Raw genomic sequence first — 21,785 nt, forward strand, 5'->3', positions numbered from 1 at the left:
ATTAGAATGGGAATTGTATAAACTAAACATATTTCAATAAATAAATATTAGTGATATTTTTGTTTACAAAACATAACAGCAATAGTTGTATAAAAATAATAGTAATAATTGTTTAGAACATACATAAGTAGTTGGTAATTCTTAATTTTTTTTGTTTGCTTTCTTTTTTTTTTTTTGTTTATAAATATTTAGTAAATATTTTTTAATTGAATTTCAGCTAATTATAAATTTGTTAAACTTATATTTCAACTATTTGCTTCTCTCAGGTTGTTGTTATCGTTGTTGTTGTTGTTGTTGTTACTGTTGACCTACAACCAACACATACTATATGCTATATAGTATAGACTACATATATATAATGTATATAAACTGTTATATCATGTTTGCAAGAAATAGTTGATTTCATTAATGTTGTGCCCTGCGCTGCTGCTGCTGTTTTTGTTGTTGTTTTATTATGTGGACAGCTCCGTGCTCCCACGTCGCACCATGTTGAGGTCACTGAAATCGATCTCCGTTGACTCGATCGATTGTATGGAGGAGCTGCGCAGCTTTGTAGCCGGAAACTTGCCGCGACTCTTAAGCGCCGTCAACTGCAGCGGGTTAAATGCATTTGCCAATTAATATCGTGTGTATATATAAACTTTTGTTACTTAACTAATTTAAATTTTACGTTTGTTAGTACTACTTGTTGGTGCTGGTGGGTGGTGCACTTAATCAAATATGTGCTTGTGTGTTAGTTAGACAAAACAACAGTTACAACTACTCACGAGAGCTACAAAAAACAAAAAGAATAAACAACAAGAGAGCGTGCAATTTGTGTTTTTGTCAGAATTTATGGAAAGTTTGTCTATTGATTGATTAGTATACGATAAGGAGGGTAGCTTCAAATTTCAAATTTCCAATACAAACGAGAACTTAATGCCAATAATAAGTGCAGCATTTGATAAAAACAAACAGCATATGATTTTGATTGAGCACGCGTATGACAAATAATTTCAACAAGGTCAGCTAAAAGTTCAAATAGTAAAGTTTTAAAAATTGCGAATTTAATTTATGCTAAAGATAATCACTTAATAATATAGTTGGCTATTAAGAGTAAAGGGTCTGCTTAAATTCCTTTAAAATTAGACATTTAATGAGATACGAATAAATTTGTATACAAATGAGCAGCAAAAATTGTTGTTAATTCTTGAAAATAGTTTAATATAAACTAAGAGCTCGAATTACGCTTGAATTTCATATTTAAAACGAAGAGTAGTAGTTGCATTAATTTTTTAAAGCAAAGAGTGTAATTTCAAAGGTTTGTGCCTCGGCTAATTTTAGCACAGACACGCTTTAAATTCTTGATTAGGGGCGGGGATAGCTAAAAATATTTAAATTTCATGCCAAATTGTTGAAAAAGTAAACAAATTACAGCTATGTAGATTTGCATGCAGCTTAACTGTAATTATAAACAAATTAAATGGTATCGAATCAAACTATGGGAGCGAATAATTTGGAAGTGGGGGGAAGGGGAGGGCACATGCGCTATTCAACAACGTTGTAGTAAAATATTGAAGTAAAACTAAGTACTTATACGTATAACGCTATATAGAGAGAGACACCTGATATTTTTTGCGTTCTTTTCTCTTGCTTTTTTGTTTTTTTTTTTTTTGGTCGTTGTTAGAAACAAATGTTGGCTGCATATGTAGTTGAGAATTTTCTTTGTTATATTGAATGTTGTAGATTTGAATGTTGATGAGTTGGTTTTGTTAATGTGTCAAAAATTGTTGCATTAGCTTAGCTTATCCATTTCCACGGTTCAGTGTCGGGGCTGGTTATTGGCGTGGGATACTATTATATGCAAATTTTTTTTTATTTAAATGTTGTGAGAAAGAAATTACAAGATTAATTATATGGCAGCAGTTAAAAGTTAAAAAAATAAATTAAGACAAAATTAAAATAGCCATGAATTGTAATGAATTGTTATATATATGTGTGTGTGTGTTTATGTGGGTGCATATAGTATTGCAAGCCCGAAACCAAAATAAATGAGCAAGTAAAACCAAAAACGGCAAACAAATTCTAAATGAGCTGAGCGCTTGCAGTGCTTGGAGCCCTCAATACGAACCTCCGCCTTCATGTCAGCCAACCTGTCCTGCAGGTCACGCACTTTATCCGAATCGTCCAGATTAGCGCGCAATTCACCCTCGGCGAGCATTTCAGAGTTCTGCATGGAAAGCGAGACAGAGACATATTTGATTATATTATAAATGAGCTAAAATGAAAGTTAAACCTTTGTCTCCAGACGTGAAATCTCCTGCTTGAGCTCCGCAACTGTTTGACTCTGTTCGGTGAACTTGATTTTGACATTCATCAGCTCATCCTTCATGCGAGATTCCAAATCCGAGTATCTGCAATTTTAATATTGTATAAGTTTTGAAAGCGAAAGAGATAGCACTATTTGCTTACCTATGCTGCTGCTCACGCGCTTTGTTTGCCAGCTCCTTTTCACGTGTGACAGCCATTTCGAGCTCCTCCTTCAACTTCTTGTGCTCTTCGTCCTGGCGTCGCAGCTGATTGGTGGACACCTGCACTTGTGTCTCCAGCTCCATAACTTTGAGCCGCAGCTCCTTCAGCTCGGTGAGCGTTTCCATTTCACGTATGCGCGTTGTCATCAGCTCCTCCTCCAGCTTCTGTGTATGCTCTGTGGACTTGGAGCTGTCAAAGAAGTTCGTCAACAGCTTCTTAGGCGTTGAGTCCATCGAGGCGGCACTGTGCTCATTGCGCTGATTCTCGGCCAGCTGTCGCTGCCATTGAGAGCTCAGCTCCTGCACACGCTGCTTGAGATCCTTAAGTGATAGCGACGCCTCCGCCTCGCGCAGCTTGCTGGCAATTAGCTCGTCCTGCAAATGCGCCACCGAATTGTCCGGTGTAGTCTCACGCAGCGTCTTCTTGTCCTCCTCCAGCTCCTCCACCTTTGCCTTCAGATTGCGTATCTGATCCTCACTCTCCGCCGAGCCCTGACGCACCTTCACCAGCTCCTCCAGCAGGCAAGAGACCATCTCGTCGCGCTGCTTCAGCGCTTCCTCCTTCATGCAAAGCTCATCGATCGACGACTGTCGCGAGTTATTCTAAATTTATAAGCGCCAGCATATTATTAAAAATGTTTTCAATCAATTATTCGAGCATGCAGCTATAAATCTTAAATTATGCATTTTGCTATATACATTAGTTAGTTAGTAGTTATGTTTATATTAATAAGCTATGACTTACAGCAGCACTACAAATGAAAAAATTATTAGAGCTATGCTTAAGTTTTATTCTGCTAGCCAAAAATAATTGTAATTCAGCATTATGCAATAATATTAATTATAATACTAGCTGGCTTAGCTGCCAGCCTTCCACACATGAAAGATTATCGAGAGAGTTACTAACGATCTCGACTCGATCGATCGGACTGCTGAGAGAGCGCATCTGGGTCTGGTGGGTGGTTGGGTGTCTTGTTTTAACTGCAGGTAGAAACTGAACTTGAGCGGACTTGCCATTGAGGCTTTCTAGCTAAACATCACACTTGGATTTAATACACAATTTGTTTTTAATGCATTACAACTACATGTAAGCGTGCATGCTTGTGCTTTAAACATTTAATTAAACATTGTTCTTATTCAAAGACTAACTTAGTTGTAGATTTGTAGAATTTAATCAAAATATTGCTGAGCCAAGTTTAAGTTTGTACTAAAATACAAAACTTAATGAAATTAGCTAAGAGCAATTTATAATTTAATCATTTGTTTGCCAATTATTTATAAGCGATTAAGTCAAAGCCTCTACTAATATTTAAAATGCTTATTAGGGTCTATAATAACTAAGATAGATAAAAATAAGAGTTTTTTAGAGAAATGTTTTTAGCAATTAAGTTGAGATTTAGTATTTTAATTAAATATGCTATGAAAGCTTAATTACCAATTTAGTTCATGAGTGCAAATCAACTCAACAAAATCAAGAATATATAACTTTCAGCTTTTCAACGAACGATTTGAATTAAACATATAATAATCGCATTGCTGCTTAAACAACAATCGGATTACAATAACATGGCTAAAAGGTTTGACTATATAATACAGATAAGCAAACATGCAAAGCTTTTTAGTTAACTACGAACAATAATTTTAGTGCAAACTGTATGTATATTATTAAAATGACAAATTACAACGCTTTTGAAAGCAAAAATTGCTATACTTACGCTATCAATTGAAACGTTCTGCTTTGTGCGTTGCGCGTGGTTTTTATAAATTTTATAAAGCATACAAATAGTTTTTTATATACATACAATGTATATATTGTGTTTTGATTTTGTTTTTTAAGCACCACAACCATAAGAAATAAACAGAATGGAAAGAAAGACAGTAATGATTAATGAACCGTTTCGACATTTTCTTGATTTAGCACAAAACAAAAAATATTGCAAATTGTTTGCAAGTTGCGCTCAGAGATTATTTATAAAGAAATGTAGTTGTACTTCTTTTTTTTTTTTTAGTTACAAGACAACCGACAAAAGCATTTGACTGAATGAGCAAGCGAGAGAGTGCGCACTTACATTCTCTTGAAGACGCAGACTGAGACCGCGAACTTCCTCGTTGGCATTCTCCAGCTGATGCGAGACTTCCAAGTAAGAGCGACGCAGCTGCATGAGTTCAGTCTGAATGGCATAGCTGCGAAGAGAGAGAAAGAATTAGAAGGAATGAACGTATTACGGAATAGACGTATTTCGGAATGGACGTTATTCCAACCTGGTTTCTTCCTCTTCCGCGCGTGAAACTTGACCGCGCACCAGACGATCGGCCAGCTCGGCGCTCTCGGCCTCGAGCAGCTCGTTGCGCTGCTTGAGCAGACAATTCTCACGTCGTAGACGTCTCAGCTCGACCATTTCCTCCTGCTCCTTCTTCTTCAAGTCTTGATACTCTTTCTCCATTTTCTTCATGCGCTTCGTATTGATTTTCAGCGAGTAGGCGAGATTGAAGAAAGCCTCCGGATCGGCCTCGACGCGACCAGGCAGCTCCTTCTGGAAAAACTTCAGCATAGCCTCCATATCGAGGCACAGCAGCGTCTCCTTGCCGAGCAGCAGCAGCGCTAGCGCCACCTTGAATATAAACTCCATGCCCTCGCTGAGAAAGACGTCCATGATGCGGCAGCTCAAATTCACGTTCAGCGTCGTTGTGTAGAGCGTGAGGAACCAGCTGGACGCATACATGGTCGTCTGGAAGCCCTGCTGTTGGAAATGTAAATGCATCTCGGGTATCTGCTCCTGCACCAGACTCTCCAGCTGATACATGCACAGTCCGAGCTCCGACATCGATGGCTTGAACATGTGCCGCATGCGATGCTGCTGCATGATCTGCACCAGCACTGCGAATGCCTCCTCCTCGGGCATCTGCATGAGCAGCAGTCCGACAATAAAGCCAGAGCCTTGGCAGTAGCCCACTTCACGATCGTGCAGCGAATAGGCTTTGATCACATTGAAGAGCGCCTCCTGGCCGGGCCCGTCCTTCTCCTTGAAGAAGTCCACCTCCGGATAGGTGCGCGCAATATCACGACGTATCACCTTCTCGCAGGCAGATGTCGCCTTTATATACTCGGCATATTGCTTCTTATCCGCATCGGAGGCAGCACTCAGCTGCTGCCAGACAATCGCACGAAAGTGATGTGGAATGCCACGACGCACGAGCTCACGCACGCAAGGATTCTTGCGCTTCAATGCGCCCTCCCAGTCGTTCAGTATGGACGCCCATGTTGTCCAGATATCCTCCTCGGCCACTGAGTTGCCACCTGTGGTAAAAACACATGTTAATATCATTTATCATAGATAGATAAAAAATATATATATAAAAAAATAAATAAAGAAATTAAAAACTTAAATTTCAATGAAGACTTTTTAATGTTTAATTCGTTGTAATTGTCTTGACTTGACTCAAAACTTCGCTCTTGATTTTGCAGATATATTGAGAATTAGATTATACAAGATATAATCTTTACTATATTTTATTAATACAATATTGATTTTCTTATCAAAGCGTATTTAATGTTTTAACTTTAGCTTGCATTTTGTTGTGAACGAGTGACAAAGTAATTAACGAATTTTAACTCAAAATAACTAACTCAAAACACTATTAGCATTAATTCAATTGCAACAATTTTGAAGCATTTAAAAAACTAAATATATATTTGTTACTTTTTTCACTTACTTGAGGTCAAACTAATTTGACTTGTGTCCGAATTTTTGCGACTGTGCGTTGAATGCAGCGAGTTGAGACTTTTGGCATCGCTCTCGATCAGCTTATTCGCTGCCTCCAATTTAGCGAGTAAATCCATTTCAGATGTGGGTAAGTTCTCCTCGCCGCTTACAGCTTTCACATCCATTTTCTTGTTACTCTCCGCGGCTGCTGCTGTCGCCGTTGTGGTCAAAGTCATTGCTCTGAACGGTACAGACTCGCCGAAAACGTAACGTGTGTGTGTGCTTAACTCGCTGCTTTGTGATTCGCTGTAATGTGACTGAATGGTAAAGGCTTCAGACTATTGCTTTTGATGATTGTTTCTGCTGCTTGTTGGTCGAGTGTGGCGCGTTAGCTTGCTGAATTCATAGCTAAGCACAGCTCAGCTTCTTGTCGCCGCCATGCAAGCGCGCTCTGTAATAATAAGAAAAAAATTCCAAAATTTAATAACGAATCGATCTTAACACGCTTGACAACTTAAGCCAAACACACACAGCAAACTAAGCCAGACCAATAGTCTAGTCTGTTACACATTTGCCTAGCTGTCATAATTGATAGAGCAGCAGCAGCAGCAGCAGCAGCAACAAAAACAAATTAAATAAATATAATAAGCTGTGAGCTCAATAGTCAAACGTATTTGCATAGCAAACATTGCGCGCTTATGCTAAGTAATTTTTATAAAGTTTAACTATTGTTTGAAAAGTCGTGCGCCCCCAAAAAATAAAAAATAAAGAAATGCTTCAAAAACAAAACCGAAACCAGTTTTAGTCTTCTCACTCTTTAACACTCTCACTCTCACTTGTTTATCGCCCCACATACATGAGTAACTATTAACTATTCAACACTACGAGCTGACTGAGATTTCGCATGTCCCTGGCCTTATTTGCCAAATTGGTTGGTTGGCCAAAAATTCAAGAGCCACAAATAGTTTAATGTTATTTTTAATTCAACGTTAAACAAAACTATTAAAAATATGCAGATTATAGCTACTAAATTACTGGAGTAAAAAAATACGTTAGGGTGTGCCTTATTTTTTAATATAATTTAATCATAGAATATAAAAATGTTGTATGTAAATGAAAAACTTTGAAGGTTTTGCGCGCATTAATTTAAGCAAACAAATTTAAAATCATTTTTTTTTATACTTTAGCATAAGTCTAACAAAATAGCAGAGTATGCGTATTTAAATTTTAAGGCTCACTCTAATAAATTTTGTATGAAAATATTAGAGTGAATCTGTTTTTTTTTTTGTGTATAGTTTACAAATATACAAATATAATAAATGTTATTAATAATGTATAATATATAATGTAGAAATATTTATAACAGTTAAAAGCGTTACGGTTGCTGATTTTATTTATTAGTTAAGTAAATATTTATTTAATTTATGTATCTATGTAGGCTTAATATTAAAATTCTATATAAATAATTAAATACAATATGTAAATAAAATGTTTAAATAATAGAAACATGGGCATTTTTTGTAGGTCAAAGATAAAGCTTGTGATAGGCCAACTATGTATGTTGCACATAATAGATATTGACTGTTAACTGTTATCTATAGTATAATGTTGCGACCAGACTAGTTATGAGTCAGACGTGGGATTAGTTGGAAGCAACGGCAATTAATATATATTTACACTTGGATGGTATTGAATTCTGATTGAGGAAACTAAATACGCGTCGCGAAGGCAAAGCTAGAAATATAGAGTAAACAAAGTGTGTGTGCGGGTGATCAAAATGCGCAGACGTTGCGTATACGCAATATGAATTTTAGATAAAGTGAGAGTGACACAAAGAGTTCATTGCTACGATCAATTGAGCAGCAAATAAAACAATTGTCGACTGACTAAAATATTACAAAAAAAAAAGAAAAAATCTGAAAAACAAATGCAGCCAAGCGGAAAATACTACAATTCAAACTAATAGTTATAATCAAACACACAAACTGAGAGAGAGAGCGAGCGTGAGAGTGAGAGAAATGCAGTTGAGGCGATGAGCAAATTGCAATAATAATAACAAATTTCAAAGTCGCAGACACAGTTTGCAAATGCAGTTCAATGCCAGCAGCTCAAGCGACTGCGTTCCGCGTTCAAATAATTTGTAAGCAAACACAAATTTAATGTTTGCTTGTTTCAAATTCAGTTTATAGCCGCTGCAGCTTGAGTTCACAACACACAGAAAAAGGGGCAACAACTTCCCAAAAAAATAAAAATAAATAAAGGAAAAAGCCTGAAGAGAGCGCAGAGCGCTAAATTAAAAGCATTGGCTAACAATATCGATAGCGCTAACGATATGTGTTGATTAGATTTCGACACAACAACAAGTGTATTTTTTTTTCGTGTTTGCTGTAAATCGCAACAAAGCAGAAATACAAAAAAAAGAAGAAATTAATGTTTTAGCTGGAGAGCACGCTCAGTACGCGAAGTGAAGTGGAAGTGTTTAAAGGTAAAAAGCACAGACGGGCGGCGCACAAAGGAGAGCTCCGACGTCCGAAGAGCGCCGAATCATATCGCCAAAGCAGCAGCAACAACAACAACAACAACAACAGCAAAGCGTTCAAATAAACGGTAAGTTAGGGCATTGCAGCAAGGGCGTAGGCTGAGCTGTAAGGGGATTATGGGGGGGTCGGCATAAACAAAGAGTTTATTAAATTAGCATTGAAAGCGTAAATTGCATTTTTTGTACATAAAATAAATAATTAATTTAATATTGCAATTTTAATGCATAAAATAAACAAATATTGCATTTAAAGTGTACATTAAATATTGCAGCTTTTTAATAAATAAAGTAAATATTTTAGCTTTTTTTCAAGCACTTTTTTGTTACTCAAAGTCTCAAATTATTAATTATTGTTGATTTTTTTACGCAAACCTAACAAATGTTATGCATTTAGCATTTAAAAGTGTAAATTAAATATTGCAATTTAAACAAATAAAATCAGTAACCGCAACGCTTTTAACTTAATTCAATAAAAATTAAATTTAACATTTAATTTTTAAGCAATGCTTTTTTTTATATTTATTGAAATTTTATTCATGTGTGCACTTGAATTTTGTTAATTTTTATAATATTTAATGCATTTTGTTACTTTTTATAATAAGGAAATTGTCTTTAAATTATAAAAATTAAAAGCAATGATTATAAAATGCATTAAGCATTAAAAAAAACAAACATATATATTCATTTGAATACAAAGAAAAACAAACTTGAAATTGAGCAACTTTGCTTTGTCTCAGCCGCCAACCCCCCCTTGGAACGTGTTGCCTACACCCTTGTGCCTGTGTGTGAGTGTGTGTGTTTTTATCAACAGCTGTAAGCATGCGTATCTGTGTGTGTGTGTCATCAACAGGTTAAAGCTCAATTAACAACAATGACACCAACGTCATCCAGTCAGCAGATGCAGCCGGCGGCGGAGGAGGAGCAGGAGCAAAAGGAGAAGACGCTGCTGCCCGGCGAGCTGATTGAGACTTTCTATGTGGAGAACAAGCGACGACAGCAGAACATCAAAATACAGGTAAAGCTATGCGCCCAGGGAGTTTATCTGCGACGCGAGACAAACGATACGGATCACATCAATGAGCAGCTGATACGCATTGAGGATATTGTGGGCTCCAGCTGTGGCGCGCGGCAGCGAAAACGCGCACGTGGCGGTCTGAACAGCTGCCGAAATCCCAGCCAGCAACAAGAGGAGGAGCAGGAGGAGTCACAATCACAATCACAATCACAGCCGCCGCCGCAGACAGACAATAGCGCTTATCTTTATATCTATGCGTATTTGAAAAAGGAGAAGCCGCTGCGGCGTGTGCAAACTTTGAGAATTTTACGCTTTCGCTCGAGCGAGGATTATGCGGAGAATCTGGAGACGGCGCAGCGCTGGCATTGCCGCATACGCGAGCATAAGCAGCACACTGGCGCCATCTGTGCGGCGGCAAACAAGCGGCTGCTTATACTGCTCAATCCCAAGTCGGGGTCGGGCAAGGGGCGTGAGCTGTTCCAGAAGCAGGTGGCGCCGCTGCTGCGCGAAGCGCAAGCGGATTACGATCTGCAGATCACCACACACTCCCAATATGCGCTGGAGTACGTGCGTTCACGCAAGGATCTGCTGGAGCGCTATGCGGGCATTGTGGTCGCCTCGGGCGATGGACTGTTCTACGAGGTGCTCAATGGACTGATGGAGCGCATGGATTGGCGACGCGCCTGCGCGCAACTCGCGCTGGGCATCATACCCTGCGGCTCGGGCAATGGACTGGCCAAGAGCATTGCGCATCATTGCAATGAGCCGTATGATCCGAAGCCCATAATGCATGCAACGCTTATTTGTGTTGCTGGGCGTGCCACGCCCATGGATGTGGTGCGTGTCGAGCTGAATCATCGCAGCAGGCACTCGGTTATGTATTCGTTTCTATCGATAGGCTGGGGACTCATTGCGGATATCGATATTGAGAGTGAGCGGCTGCGTTCGATTGGCGCGCAGCGTTTTACGCTTTGGGCCATCAGACGTCTCATTACCTTGCGCAGCTATCAGGGCAAGCTTTACTATTTGCCAGCGGAGCAGCCAGCAGCGTCGCCTGCCACGCCCACTTGCAGTGCGCCTGCAGTTTCACGCATTTCGCTGCCCAATGCGCCATACAGCGAGTTCAAGGATCTGCCCGATGATCAGCAGTCGGATGAGTTCGCCGACGCTTTAAGCACCGATCGTTCAGTTTATCGCCAGACCGATAGCTGGCACTCGGCTGCATCCAGACGCACTGCTTACTACTCCATCGCTGGCCAGTCCAATCGCAGTCGCCAGAGCGTCGCCCAACGCATTGAGGCGGCCAATGCGCAATTTGCCGAGCTTGTGCCCACGGGCAATATGCCAGGGCTGCAGCTGCCGCTGCCGGCGGAGCAGGGCTGGCTTTGTGAGCAGGGCGAGTTCGTTATGGTGCATGCCGCATATACCACGCATCTTGCCTCCGATTGCTACTTTGCGCCGTCATCGCGGCTCAACGACGGCCTCATCTATTTGGTTGTCATACGTGGGGGCGTGGGGCGGCCGCAGCTGCTCAACTTTCTGCTCAGCATGCAGAGCGGCAATCATCTGCCCAGCGAGCCGGATCCCTTCATCTGTGTGCTGCCCGTGCGTGCGTTTCGCATTGAGCCCAGCGGCTCGCAGGGCATCCTCACGGTCGATGGCGAGCGCGTCGACTACGGACCCATACAGGCGGAGGTATTTCCGGGACTTATTAATGTTATGACCACCACTGGGCAGTGAGTGAGACTCCAAGTCTTGTTTTTAAATCGTTTATTTAAGCAATTAAGACTGTATTACTAAATCATTTTTGTTTTTTGTTTTTTTTTTTTTTAACTAACATGACAACATAAAAATTTTAAGCGAGGGCTGTTTGTATAATTCTAATATTATATGCAATTTGTATCATATGAAAACTTTAATAGTTCAACAATCTGGCAACGCCTAGCCTAGGCTTAAAACGAGCGCTGCTTAATTTTTATATTATTATATAGCAATTTATTTATGTGCACAACAAATAAAAATTCACACGCATGTTTAAACAAATATAATCAATTTTTTTAAGTTTGCAAAAATCTGGCAACGCTATGCATAACAAAAAATAATATTTTTGTAAATTTTAGTCCCAGCAAGTTTGCAAAGATTTTTTCAACACGTTTGTTTTTATACTAACGATGCACACAAATCAAAATTTTAATTTAAATGCAGTAACCTGTTTATTATTTTAATTAATATGTGTTTACTATGCTAATGCGTTGTAAGTTGACTAACGGGAATTAGATAAACAATTAATTAAGAAATATCATTTGAAACTACAAAATTACCAGCCATTCATAAATATATACAAACAAAAATTAGCAATTCATAATGATTTATATTGGCTTGATTATCTTTAATCCGAAAATTGCCTATGCAGTCGTTATCGCTGCCCCCACATACTTAATTGATTAGATTTTATTTTATACTATCGCTTGCTAAGAAAATAACATTCGGGATTTGCTTAAAAATCCAAATACATATTATACTATGACCCGAATCAGTTGCCATTATCTTTATGTGCATTACATAATCAAATTGTTTACCTATTTAGCTCTTAACATTTAGTATTGTGTATTTAACACTTTTTTTGCAATTTGTTCGACTTTGAGTTCGAGTTCAAAACGAGTGAACATTTCAAATTTATAGCTAAAGTATTGTACAAAGTACAAAGTTTATAAATTACAGTTGGGGGCTAAGCAAATGAAGTACTAGACGAGCCTTGAATTATCCTTCTTTATCCTTGAATGCAGATGGTCTACAAATTTTATTAATTTGTGTACATTTTAATATATTTTTTTTCGCTGGAGAAGCGATGCGCACAGCCTAGCGGGTATGCAATATTATTTTTTGCTTGCAAGCGTGCTGAGAAAACTGTTGCATGCTTTTGAGTGCCAGCTGCTCGTTGAAAACCAATTTAATTTTAAATGTTGCGTATTTTTTAAGGGCGTAGAATTTTTTTTTATTAATTTTTTTTATTTTTTAAGCTAAATTTAGCAGCAATTTTCTTGTTGCAGACGAAATTTCAAAAAGTTCTGTTAATTATGCATTTTGAATATTATTTTAAAAATATTGAGATAAAGGGGTACACGGAATACTCCGTATACCTTATTAAATATAAAATAAAAGAATTAAAAGTATTGGCAATACAAAATTACGTATACGAATCTAAAACATAAGCGCATTTAAATGCATTTAGTTCCAGAGGCGCTGCATGCGCAATTTTAAATATTTTCAGCTTAAAATAAGCACAAAAATTAAAATTCAATATGCTAACCGCGATAAAGGTTCAATTTGTATTGTTTTAAAAACACATTAGCACATTTAGCTTGAATAATTAACTTAAATAAATATCAAAAAATTAAACAAGCATTGCACTCAAACAAAATGTTCTTTCACTTTTGAAAGTTCAAACAAGTTGCAAAATCCATATAAATAATATAATTAATATATATATACATAAAATAAAGCTGTGGGCTTACAGTTAGAAATTCAAGCTATAATTATTACGTTAGTTTCGTTTAATGTGCGGCATTAAATATTTTTGTGCTAAATGTGTGCAACAGCACGTACATTAATATAAGTTTTATTTCCAGTCTGATTCATTCATAAAATATATACAGAGTGTCTAACACTCATGTGCTGAACATGTGTGCGCCCATGTGTGTGTGTATTGTGACTGTGTGTTGGTGTAAGGGGTGTGCTGGCTGCCCCATCTGTTGCAGCTCGACTTTAATGGTTCGCGCCTTGCAGCAGTGTTAACAGTCCAAGAATAAAACTCAAGCGTAGAGACAGAGCAAAAAAAAAATAAATAAAAGAATTTTATATTTCTAAGATGCTCTCAACAAAGTGTGGAAAAAACACACGCGAACCCCAAACCAGAGCAACTTGAATACATTTTGAATGTGGCTGCGGTTTCAAGTGTCGGCGGCCACTCGAGCCAGTCAAGCAAAATAATATATATATATACATATATATATATATGACTGCTGCATGCCACACTTGCAGCAGATAAAAGCTAAATAATGTATATAATTTTATGTTATTAGCGCTAAATTGCATTGCTTTTGTTTAAGCTAAACACACACACACACACACACACAATTCTTTTATCGACTTGTATATAAAAACTGCTGGATTAGTCAGAAACCTGGCTGCGGGTCTTAGCTTTAGGCTGCGATCTAAAGTAAAGCTGCATATTAACATTTGTTTTAATTTCACTCAGCCATCATAAAAAATCCATTTATTTAGCACTAAATAAAATTATATTTTAGTTAAAATTTAAATGCGCGTCGCGCTTTTGGCAAATGTTGAAATGAATATTTTTTTTTTTTTTAGTGGGTCAAGTAGTTACATTTATTCATTTATAACTTCCACTTAAAATTAAAGCATTATTTAGTTGCCTTGATCAATTCTGTGAACAAAAATTAATTTGTTTGCTTTTTAGAAAGGTAAAATATTTGGCGTTCAGTTTTTGAAAGTTAAAAATCAATCAAAATCTACACAATTCTGCGACGTTGTTATAAACAAAAATACCCAAATATATATAAATGAAATCAAAAGTTTTATATCAATAAAAATCTTCACAATTCTTTAACTTTGTAGCTTATGAAAATAAATGAAAATATATTTAAAATTAAAATTCATTTACATAATTTACTATTATTTATAGTACTTTATGAAAATAAATAAAATAAGTACATATTTTTTAACTGTCATATGCCAGAGATCAATAATATAAGCATAAGAAAAAATTGGTATAGCAAAAACGGAAATTTGCGAAAATTTATCCAAATATTTTCCATAATAAAATTCTTCTATTTATAATTATTTTTATTGATTTTAACTAACAATTTTATTTAAAATACGAGCATCGTACATCAGCAAGTAAAACATTTTCTTTTGCAAATAATTTTTCAAAAAGAATTACATTATATATCGACCCACCCTAATAATTGCATCAATTGTTGAGCGTTTGCAATTAAATTTAACTAGAAGTTGATGCAAAAGGGACATGGTCTGTTTACACACATACATATAAAAACATATATATGTATACATTAATAAATAAATACATTAATGGACCAACCCTAGCCGACGTCACGATATATAAAAGCTCACTTGTCAAATTAATTACACTAATTAAAAGGCAAACTAACAGACTGAACAGGTGAGCGTGTATGTGTGTATGTGTGTGTCTCTTTGTGTGTGTGTCATTTGTTAACTGTCACGTGTGCTCAGCGCTTACAACATTCAACATTTTTGAAAAGAAGAGCTTAGATTAGCATAATTACTATTTTTTATTTACTTTCCTTTTTTATGTATGATACATACATATATGTATATGTATATATGTATATATATATATATATATGTCTATATATGAAAGCAAAGAGAGCACTTGAAAAGCATTGATTTCAAACTAAAATACATTTGATATTTTTAATGGCCATTGTGGCTAATGAGTTTATGCAGGGAATGGGGAAGTGGAAGCAAAACGAGATAAACATGCCCCGACATATAGAAATGGAAGTGCATACACACACACATGCATACAAAAAAATATCTGTATATATGATAGTGCAAGAGACTGATACAAAAAATAAGCGAACGAGACATAGAGATAGACACAAGAGAAAAGAAGCAGAAAATGATTGCAGCGCGCGTTAAAAAAAATTGTCAATCAGCCAAAAGCTTCAAATGTTTCAAGTTTTATACAGTTTTTGATCATTTACTTATCAGCTGCTACACTTTATCATTTATAAAAATAAATAACTAATTTAAATATTAAACATTTTCGCAGCATTATTTGCTTTGAAAGTACAGCTTAACTTTTTCTTGCAGTGCATGCCATAAAATTATCAATGCATTAAAATTAATTTGCTGAGTGGGCGTGCTTGTTAATTAATTGAATGTGAAAAATAAACAACTAACGAATTGCGCTACATTTTCTATAACTTACAAAGCTTACACACACACACACACACACACACACACACACACATATACATATATATATGTAAGCATTAGTTCTGCATCAACGTTTTGCATAGAAAACAAATGTTTTTATCGCCTGAGAGCAAAAGATAAAAATGTTGTAGCAACAAGCGATTGAGGGCAATATGTTTGTAACGGTATTACAATAAATAATTTATTATTGGCCAATCAGCACAACAACAACAAAAAAACGAAAGAAATCTGTAAGCAAAAACTGCAATTCATCAGCAAATGGAGTCCAAAATGCCGGCACGTTTTGAAACAAAATACACACACACACACATATACATATGCATATAAATATTGCATTGCATATGTAACAATTGCAAGAACTGACAAAACAGTTAACAACAAAACCAAAACAAGTGAGTTTGGGCCAGCAGCAGCAGCAAAAAATAACAAATACAAAATATGTTATAAAGTGGCTTGTGTGGATGACAAGTTAAGAGCGAAAGAGCTAGAGAGAGAGAGCGAGAGGGGGCAGAGCGCGCGCGGGCGAGCATTTGAGCGCTGGTTGCCTTTGCTGTCACTTTGGTATTGTCATGTTTTTGTTATTTTATTTTTTACACACACAACACACACATGCATATTTTATATAACGGTTTTTGCAACGCATACCATGACAATGAGCCAAGCCAACAACAGCACAGCGCTTTGCTTGTAGTGTATCTAATTTCAGTTTAATTTCATGATGCCGTTGTTACTTTTCGTTTAAAACTTTAACAAATACTTATTGTTGTACAGACAAACTCACGACGTGGCTTAGCTCAAGTGCAAATCATATTTAACATATTTTTGCGCTGCCTTTTGTTGTTGTTGTTGTTGAAGAAGGTCAAACTGCTTCAACATCAATTATAAAACAATAAATTAAGCAAGCGAGAAAAAAAAACAAGAACACCCACATTACTGTTTTTTATGGCTTGTTTACATAGTTACGTATGTATGTGCATGTGTGTGTGTGTTTGTTTGTAGGCCAAACACTTGTGCAGATAACTGTAGCGCACAGTATAAAAAAACAATATAAAAAAATAAACAAAACAATAGCCAACTATGCATAGACATACTAACAAATACACGTTGCTAAGAAAAAAAAATAAATAAATAAAAAGTCAACTAGCCAAATAAAACATGCACACATACATACATATGTATACATAATTCGCAATGCTTCGCAGTCAGTGCGAGCGAGAGCGCAACCACTCGAATGAAGTTGTATTAAAAATACACAAGGTTACAACAACGACGACTCACAACAAAGCAGCTGATGTGGTAGGAAATGTCTAGTGCACGCAAAATACTACGTGAGCATTTTCTCCAATTGGAATTTTTGGGAGGCTGCTGCTGCTTAAAAAAAGCCAAAGCCAAATGCACTGGCGTGCAGACAATTCAGCCACAGACACTTTTGTGTATGGGGAAAGTATTAAAATAGCTTAAATTCAAACAGAACTAGAAAGTCTTTTGCCATGCTGATGACACACACACACACACACGTATGCATGCATGTAACACACTTTGCATATGTGTGCGTGTGGGCGTTTTAGAATAGTAAACACACCTGCAACCAGCAGCAGCAGCAGCAGCAGCAGCCGCAGCACTTACCGTTAGTTGTGGCCTCTCTTATTGGTTTTATATGCTGAGCCGTAAGTGCCAATTTCGGGTTTCCACAAGACAACGAGCGCCGTTTTTAATTACAAATTACTCTCAACGGCCATAGATATAATAGTTTTTTAGTGACTCAACGTTTAGTTGTTTTTGCTTATTTTTTTTTTTTTATTTAATTTCACTTCAAATTTAGATGAGACTTTTTTTTATAGCTGTAAACGTCACTTCTTCTGCTTGCCCGCACATACACTCACGTACATATATCCACGCACATGCACACACACTTGTATATACATACATGTATATACGTAGACACTGGCTGATGACTTCTTATTGACAATTGCAGTTCAGTACACACTGTAGCTGCAAGCAATTGGCTTAGTTACAATTTATTGTTGGGCCGCATTTGTGTCTAGTGGCTAAAAACAAAACAAAAAATACAATTTTTAACGCAATTTCCATATATATTTCTTTGGCGTTTGAGTTTTTTTTATAAACTGAGCTGCACTTTACAAGGGGTGTGACCGTGCGTGAAAACCACAAAAATGCTTGTGCAGTGTTGGTTAGCGTCGTGTTACTGTAGCGAAAAAATGAGCTTAATTTAAATTATTGCGTCCATTTACATAAAAATGCTAAATCAAATATATACAACAATGTTTATATTATTCCTGTCAGTTGTTATTTTAGCTGTTCACATATTAATAATTTGCCATTTTATTGTGTCAAAGAACGCTCAGCTTGTGAGCCAGTGAACTAGCTCACAGGAGAACGATAAGTTTGCTCTACACTTTGTAAATGCCAATACAATCTTCGATAACATTGTAAACTATACAAGTTAAAAGAAAATTTCAAGAACATTTAATAAAATGCCAGAAACAGTTGAAGAACAATTACCCGAAGGCTGGGAGAAACGCACAAGTCGTTCAACTGGTAAGCAACAAGAAATTTCATTTATGGCTTTATTTTGTTTAATATCTAACAATATAGTATACATAGCCGGTAAAATATAAAAAACTTATGTTTCTCATATTATGCATTTGTTTGCGCACGCTGCAGGCATGAGCTATTTCCTTAACGTCCACACAAAGGAATCGCAATGGGATACACCTACCGAACCAGCAAAGAAATCCGCTGCCGCTGGCGATGGTCCGGATGAGGTGCAATGCCTTCACTTGCTGGTCAAGCACAAGGGCAGTCGCCGCCCTAGCTCCTGGCGCGAAGATAACATAACACGCACAAAGGAAGAGGCGAACATGCTGCTCGAAGTCTATCGCACTAAGATTAACAACAATGAGGCCACATTTGAGGAACTGGCGCGTTCCTACTCTGATTGCAGCTCTGCCAAACGTGGCGGAGATCTAGGAAGATTTGGACGCGGTCAGTTAACATACAGACGAAAATGTTCAAATTTACCCTTAACTAACTTTTTCAACTGTTTGCAGGTCAAATGCAGCCGCCGTTCGAGAAAGCCGCATTTGGATTAAACGTTGGAGAACTTTCCGGCATCGTGGATACCGACTCCGGTCTGCATATTATATTACGTAAATCATAAACGCCAAACATTTGTTAACACTTTTATGCCTATGCCTATACAAATAACTAATTGAAATATACATTACATTACTGCAATTAAACTCATTAGCAATAAATCAATTTAAACACAATTAAACAATTTAAATCAAAACTAAACCAATGTTTTTGTATATATTTATATATTACATTATTATATATATATGTGTTTTGTATGTAACTCAGCGGAGTTTTTGCAGCTCATTTAGTTTTTGCTCCTTGACCATCGCCATATCCAGCCAAGACTTAAACTGCTAAGAGGCATTGCCCACCGTTATTTTGTTAAACCCAGTTTGTTAGCCAACATCTTGGCTCCCGGCGTCTTGCCACTCAACAGCTGAGCATTTAGTTTCTGCTCCTTGACCATCGCCAAACAGCTCTTGGCCAGCTCGGGTGAATCCTCCACCAGCTTGACGAGCACAAAGCAAGCGCGATTAATATCTAGCCAGGACTTGAGCTGTAAAGGGGCATACAAATTACAAATAAATATCATAAATATATAAATCAAATGATAATTGACCTACCACTTCAGTATTCAAGTGCTCCAGCAGTTGTTGGCTCAAGGTTGTGCCCTCACGTTTCTTATCATTCTTGATAAGCTTCTTGAGCACATGATGCATGCCAGCATCCTCAATGCCTGGCACTGTGGGCACAGGCGCTTCCTCTACTGCTGTCGCCAGCTCCGGCTTAGATTTCTTAAGCGGCACAGCTTCATCGCCTTCAGCTTCGGCTTCGCTTTCTTCATCACTTGGCTCTGGTGCAGCCGCAGCTGCCTTCTTCTTTTTACGCTGAGCTGTTGCCTCGCTTATTATTGTTTCCACATCTTTAGATTTCTGTGACTTCTTCTCCAGCTCGCTGGCAACAGTAAAAATTAGCCAGTTCGCTTGTGTTATAACCGGAGCTAACGCGCTGACTGCTTTGCCATATTGTTCGTCCGACACTGTAGTAATAAATTGTTTCATTAAAAATACATTCAATGTACATGAAAGTTTTTTAAAACATACGTTTGCTTAGTATATCTGCTGTAACCAGACCAATGTGACTGTTGGATAACCAAAATGTAGCATCCTCCACCATAGCATCGGCAATGGGACCCTCGATCTGTTCTAAGATTTCTTTGCGTCGCGTTTCCTTTTCCTTTTTGCCATGAACCAAGCCCTCATCCATGGTTTTAATAAAACCGGGATGGAAGCATGTTGTATCTCCAGGCGCCACCAGCCACTGCACCACACGACGTCCATATTGATTACCCACCAAGGTTTTGAGCTCTTCATGCAAATGATCGTATATAGCCTTTTTGGTGGCCTTTGTATCATCCAACGAATTGAGTAAAGCTATGAGAAAAACATGTCCATGCTCGTGTAGTGCAATCTTTAGCAAATGTTCCTTGATGTTCTTAATAATTGCCTGTAAATAAAAGCGGTTACTAAAAATTTATAAATAAAGAAATACTTGCCACCTACGCGTCGATTTTTGGGTGTAGATTTGTAGAAACATATAATGGCCGCTTCGCTGCCGTCCTTGGTTGACAGCATGTGTGGCACGAGTGTTGCCAGTGCTGTCACTGTCTCCTCCAGCTTCTCATCATCTGTTGCCTGCACATATTCCAATATAACCGCATGCACCAGCGAGCTGTCCACTAAATTTTTATTGGCAATATGCTCCAGATTAGCCTTGACGGCACCCATAATGGATGCCTTCATATTGCTGGCATTTTTGTATGTGTCGCTTAACGTTTTAACTTCAGCATCCTTGGATTTCTTGTAGAGATCGCTATAGAACTCCTGACGCATATAACAACGTTGCTGCTCTGTAGCTGTTAGATATATATTATCCAATAACTTGCTGGCTATGTTATGACCTGCTAGACGCACTATGTTGCCCATTAGGCTGTCCACCAGCTTGGATTTGGTTGCGGGCGCGCCATATTTGAGCATGCGTTCGATGCAAAAATGTGCGTAAGTGGACTGACACATGACCACGGCATGTGGCATCAGTTTGTCAGAGAGCTCGGCACGCAATGCTGGCGTTGCGAACTTAAGCATACATTGCAGTACGCGCGCAGTGTCGTGCGCTTGTGCCACTTTAGAGATGGTGTCGCCTACATTGAGTATCTTGTACATGTTCTCCACCAGCTTGGACTTGTTATCGGTTTTACGACTGCAGTGGGCAATATTTAGAATATATTTAAGCAATCTTAAAGCTGATCACTTACCATTTTACTTGTTCATAGATTTTTTTCACCTCCTGTGTCACTTCATATGTATCGCGGGTTCGCTTGCGCTTCAGCTTAAGCTCCTTCTTCTCTGCCTTAAATTTGTGCCAGTCTTGCTTCTCGCCAGCGTTTGCTTGGACGGCAGCACCAGGTTTCGGCTTGCCAGCGAATTTATTATTAGGATTCTTGCCTTTGGCTTCGAAAGGGCGCTTTCCATCTTTGTTGCCAGTGCGTTTGAATTTGTTGTCCGTTTTAGGCCCCAAGAATTTCTTCGGCGCGGCACCTTCCTTGCTGCCAGCTTTGGCAGGTGGTCCCTTGCGCTTATTTGTGTCAAGCATTGTTTTAAATTTAAACCAAAACTAAATCGTGCAGCGGCAAAGGCAACACGTGCAAAGTGAGTCTTAATATGTGCTGGATGACAGTATGTTCATGTTTATGTGGCGGCCGGTCAAATATGAACCAAAAGCAGTCTTGCTTACTGTTTTCATTTGTTTTCAAACAATTAGCATTTTAAAGCTGATTTAATCAAGTTAACCATATTTACACTTTAATATGCCATTTTTTATGCTTTACAAGTTGCAGCATATAAGTAAAATGTAAT

At 37.7% G+C, this 21,785-nt stretch overlaps 4 protein-coding genes across 9 annotated transcripts; 2 read left to right on the forward strand and 2 right to left on the reverse strand.

Moving 5' to 3' along the window:
- Nucleotides 1–223: 223 nt before the first annotated feature.
- LOC108606489 (ecotropic viral integration site 5 ortholog) lies at nucleotides 224–18,012 on the reverse strand. Of its 6 annotated transcripts, none has more exons than XR_001915452.1 (10): nucleotides 17,398–18,012; nucleotides 6,225–6,665; nucleotides 4,773–5,808; nucleotides 4,580–4,694; nucleotides 4,226–4,243; nucleotides 2,452–3,113; nucleotides 2,276–2,393; nucleotides 2,111–2,209; nucleotides 1,605–1,833; nucleotides 506–590 (listed from the first exon to the last, which is right to left on the reverse strand). XR_001915452.1 is itself a non-coding variant. In XM_017996630.2 (9 exons), exons 2-9 carry the CDS (start codon nucleotides 6,448–6,450, stop codon nucleotides 453–455), a joined length of 2,415 nt encoding a protein of 804 aa, XP_017852119.1. In that variant the 5' UTR covers nucleotides 6,451–6,665; nucleotides 17,398–18,012; the 3' UTR covers nucleotides 224–452. The 6 variants fall into 6 exon arrangements, 3 of the variants coding, with proteins under 3 accessions (XP_017852119.1, XP_017852120.1, XP_017852121.1); XR_001915451.1 differs by having other exon boundaries at nucleotides 4,226–4,246; XM_017996630.2 differs by lacking the exon at nucleotides 1,605–1,833 and having other exon boundaries at nucleotides 224–590; nucleotides 4,226–4,246.
- Nucleotides 8,297–11,793, forward strand: LOC108606490 (sphingosine kinase 2). Its single transcript, XM_017996633.2, has 2 exons — nucleotides 8,297–8,821; nucleotides 9,604–11,793. The coding sequence occupies exon 2, from the start codon at nucleotides 9,625–9,627 to the stop codon at nucleotides 11,506–11,508; it is 1,884 nt and encodes a 627-aa protein (XP_017852122.1). The 5' UTR covers nucleotides 8,297–8,821; nucleotides 9,604–9,624; the 3' UTR covers nucleotides 11,509–11,793.
- Nucleotides 18,013–18,121: 109 nt separating the features above from the next.
- LOC108606491 (putative peptidyl-prolyl cis-trans isomerase dodo) lies at nucleotides 18,122–19,055 on the forward strand. The gene is made up of 3 exons (XM_017996634.2): nucleotides 18,122–18,330; nucleotides 18,457–18,777; nucleotides 18,843–19,055. Exons 1-3 carry the CDS (start codon nucleotides 18,267–18,269, stop codon nucleotides 18,950–18,952), a joined length of 495 nt encoding a protein of 164 aa, XP_017852123.1. The 5' UTR covers nucleotides 18,122–18,266; the 3' UTR covers nucleotides 18,953–19,055.
- An 84-nt stretch (nucleotides 19,056–19,139) lies between these two features.
- On the reverse strand, nucleotides 19,140–21,590 carry LOC108605646 (protein penguin). The gene is made up of 5 exons (XM_017995429.1): nucleotides 21,185–21,590; nucleotides 20,433–21,129; nucleotides 19,974–20,376; nucleotides 19,494–19,909; nucleotides 19,140–19,426 (listed from the first exon to the last, which is right to left on the reverse strand). The coding sequence occupies exons 1-5, from the start codon at nucleotides 21,520–21,522 to the stop codon at nucleotides 19,244–19,246; spliced, it is 2,037 nt and encodes a 678-aa protein (XP_017850918.1). The 5' UTR covers nucleotides 21,523–21,590; the 3' UTR covers nucleotides 19,140–19,243.
- Nucleotides 21,591–21,785: the final 195 nt, after the last annotated feature.

This window comes from Drosophila busckii, chromosome X (genome assembly GCF_011750605.1).
Source record: "Drosophila busckii strain San Diego stock center, stock number 13000-0081.31 chromosome X, ASM1175060v1, whole genome shotgun sequence".
Taxonomy (NCBI): domain Eukaryota; kingdom Metazoa; phylum Arthropoda; class Insecta; order Diptera; family Drosophilidae; genus Drosophila; species Drosophila busckii.

Coding starts and splice junctions, on each gene's coding strand:
- LOC108606489 (XM_017996630.2), bottom strand. CDS start 6,450: ATGACTTTGACCACAACGGCGACAGCAGCAGCCGCGGAGAGTAACAAG. Junction 5,809..6,224: donor TCAAATTAGTTTGACCTCAA/GTAAGTGAAAAA, acceptor TTTTTACCACAG/GTGGCAACTCAGTGGCCGAG. Junction 4,247..4,579: donor GTCTGCGTCTTCAAGAGAAT/GTAAGTGCGCAC, acceptor CAACGCACAAAG/CAGAACGTTTCAATTGATAG.
- LOC108606490 (XM_017996633.2), top strand. CDS start 9,625: ATGACACCAACGTCATCCAGTCAGCAGATGCAGCCGGCGGCGGAGGAG.
- LOC108606491 (XM_017996634.2), top strand. CDS start 18,267: ATGCCAGAAACAGTTGAAGAACAATTACCCGAAGGCTGGGAGAAACGC. Junction 18,331..18,456: donor ACGCACAAGTCGTTCAACTG/GTAAGCAACAAG, acceptor CGCACGCTGCAG/GCATGAGCTATTTCCTTAAC. Junction 18,778..18,842: donor TCTAGGAAGATTTGGACGCG/GTCAGTTAACAT, acceptor AACTGTTTGCAG/GTCAAATGCAGCCGCCGTTC.
- LOC108605646 (XM_017995429.1), bottom strand. CDS start 21,522: ATGCTTGACACAAATAAGCGCAAGGGACCACCTGCCAAAGCTGGCAGC. Junction 21,130..21,184: donor ATCTATGAACAAGTAAAATG/GTAAGTGATCAG, acceptor TGCCCACTGCAG/TCGTAAAACCGATAACAAGT. Junction 20,377..20,432: donor CTACACCCAAAAATCGACGC/GTAGGTGGCAAG, acceptor TTTTATTTACAG/GCAATTATTAAGAACATCAA.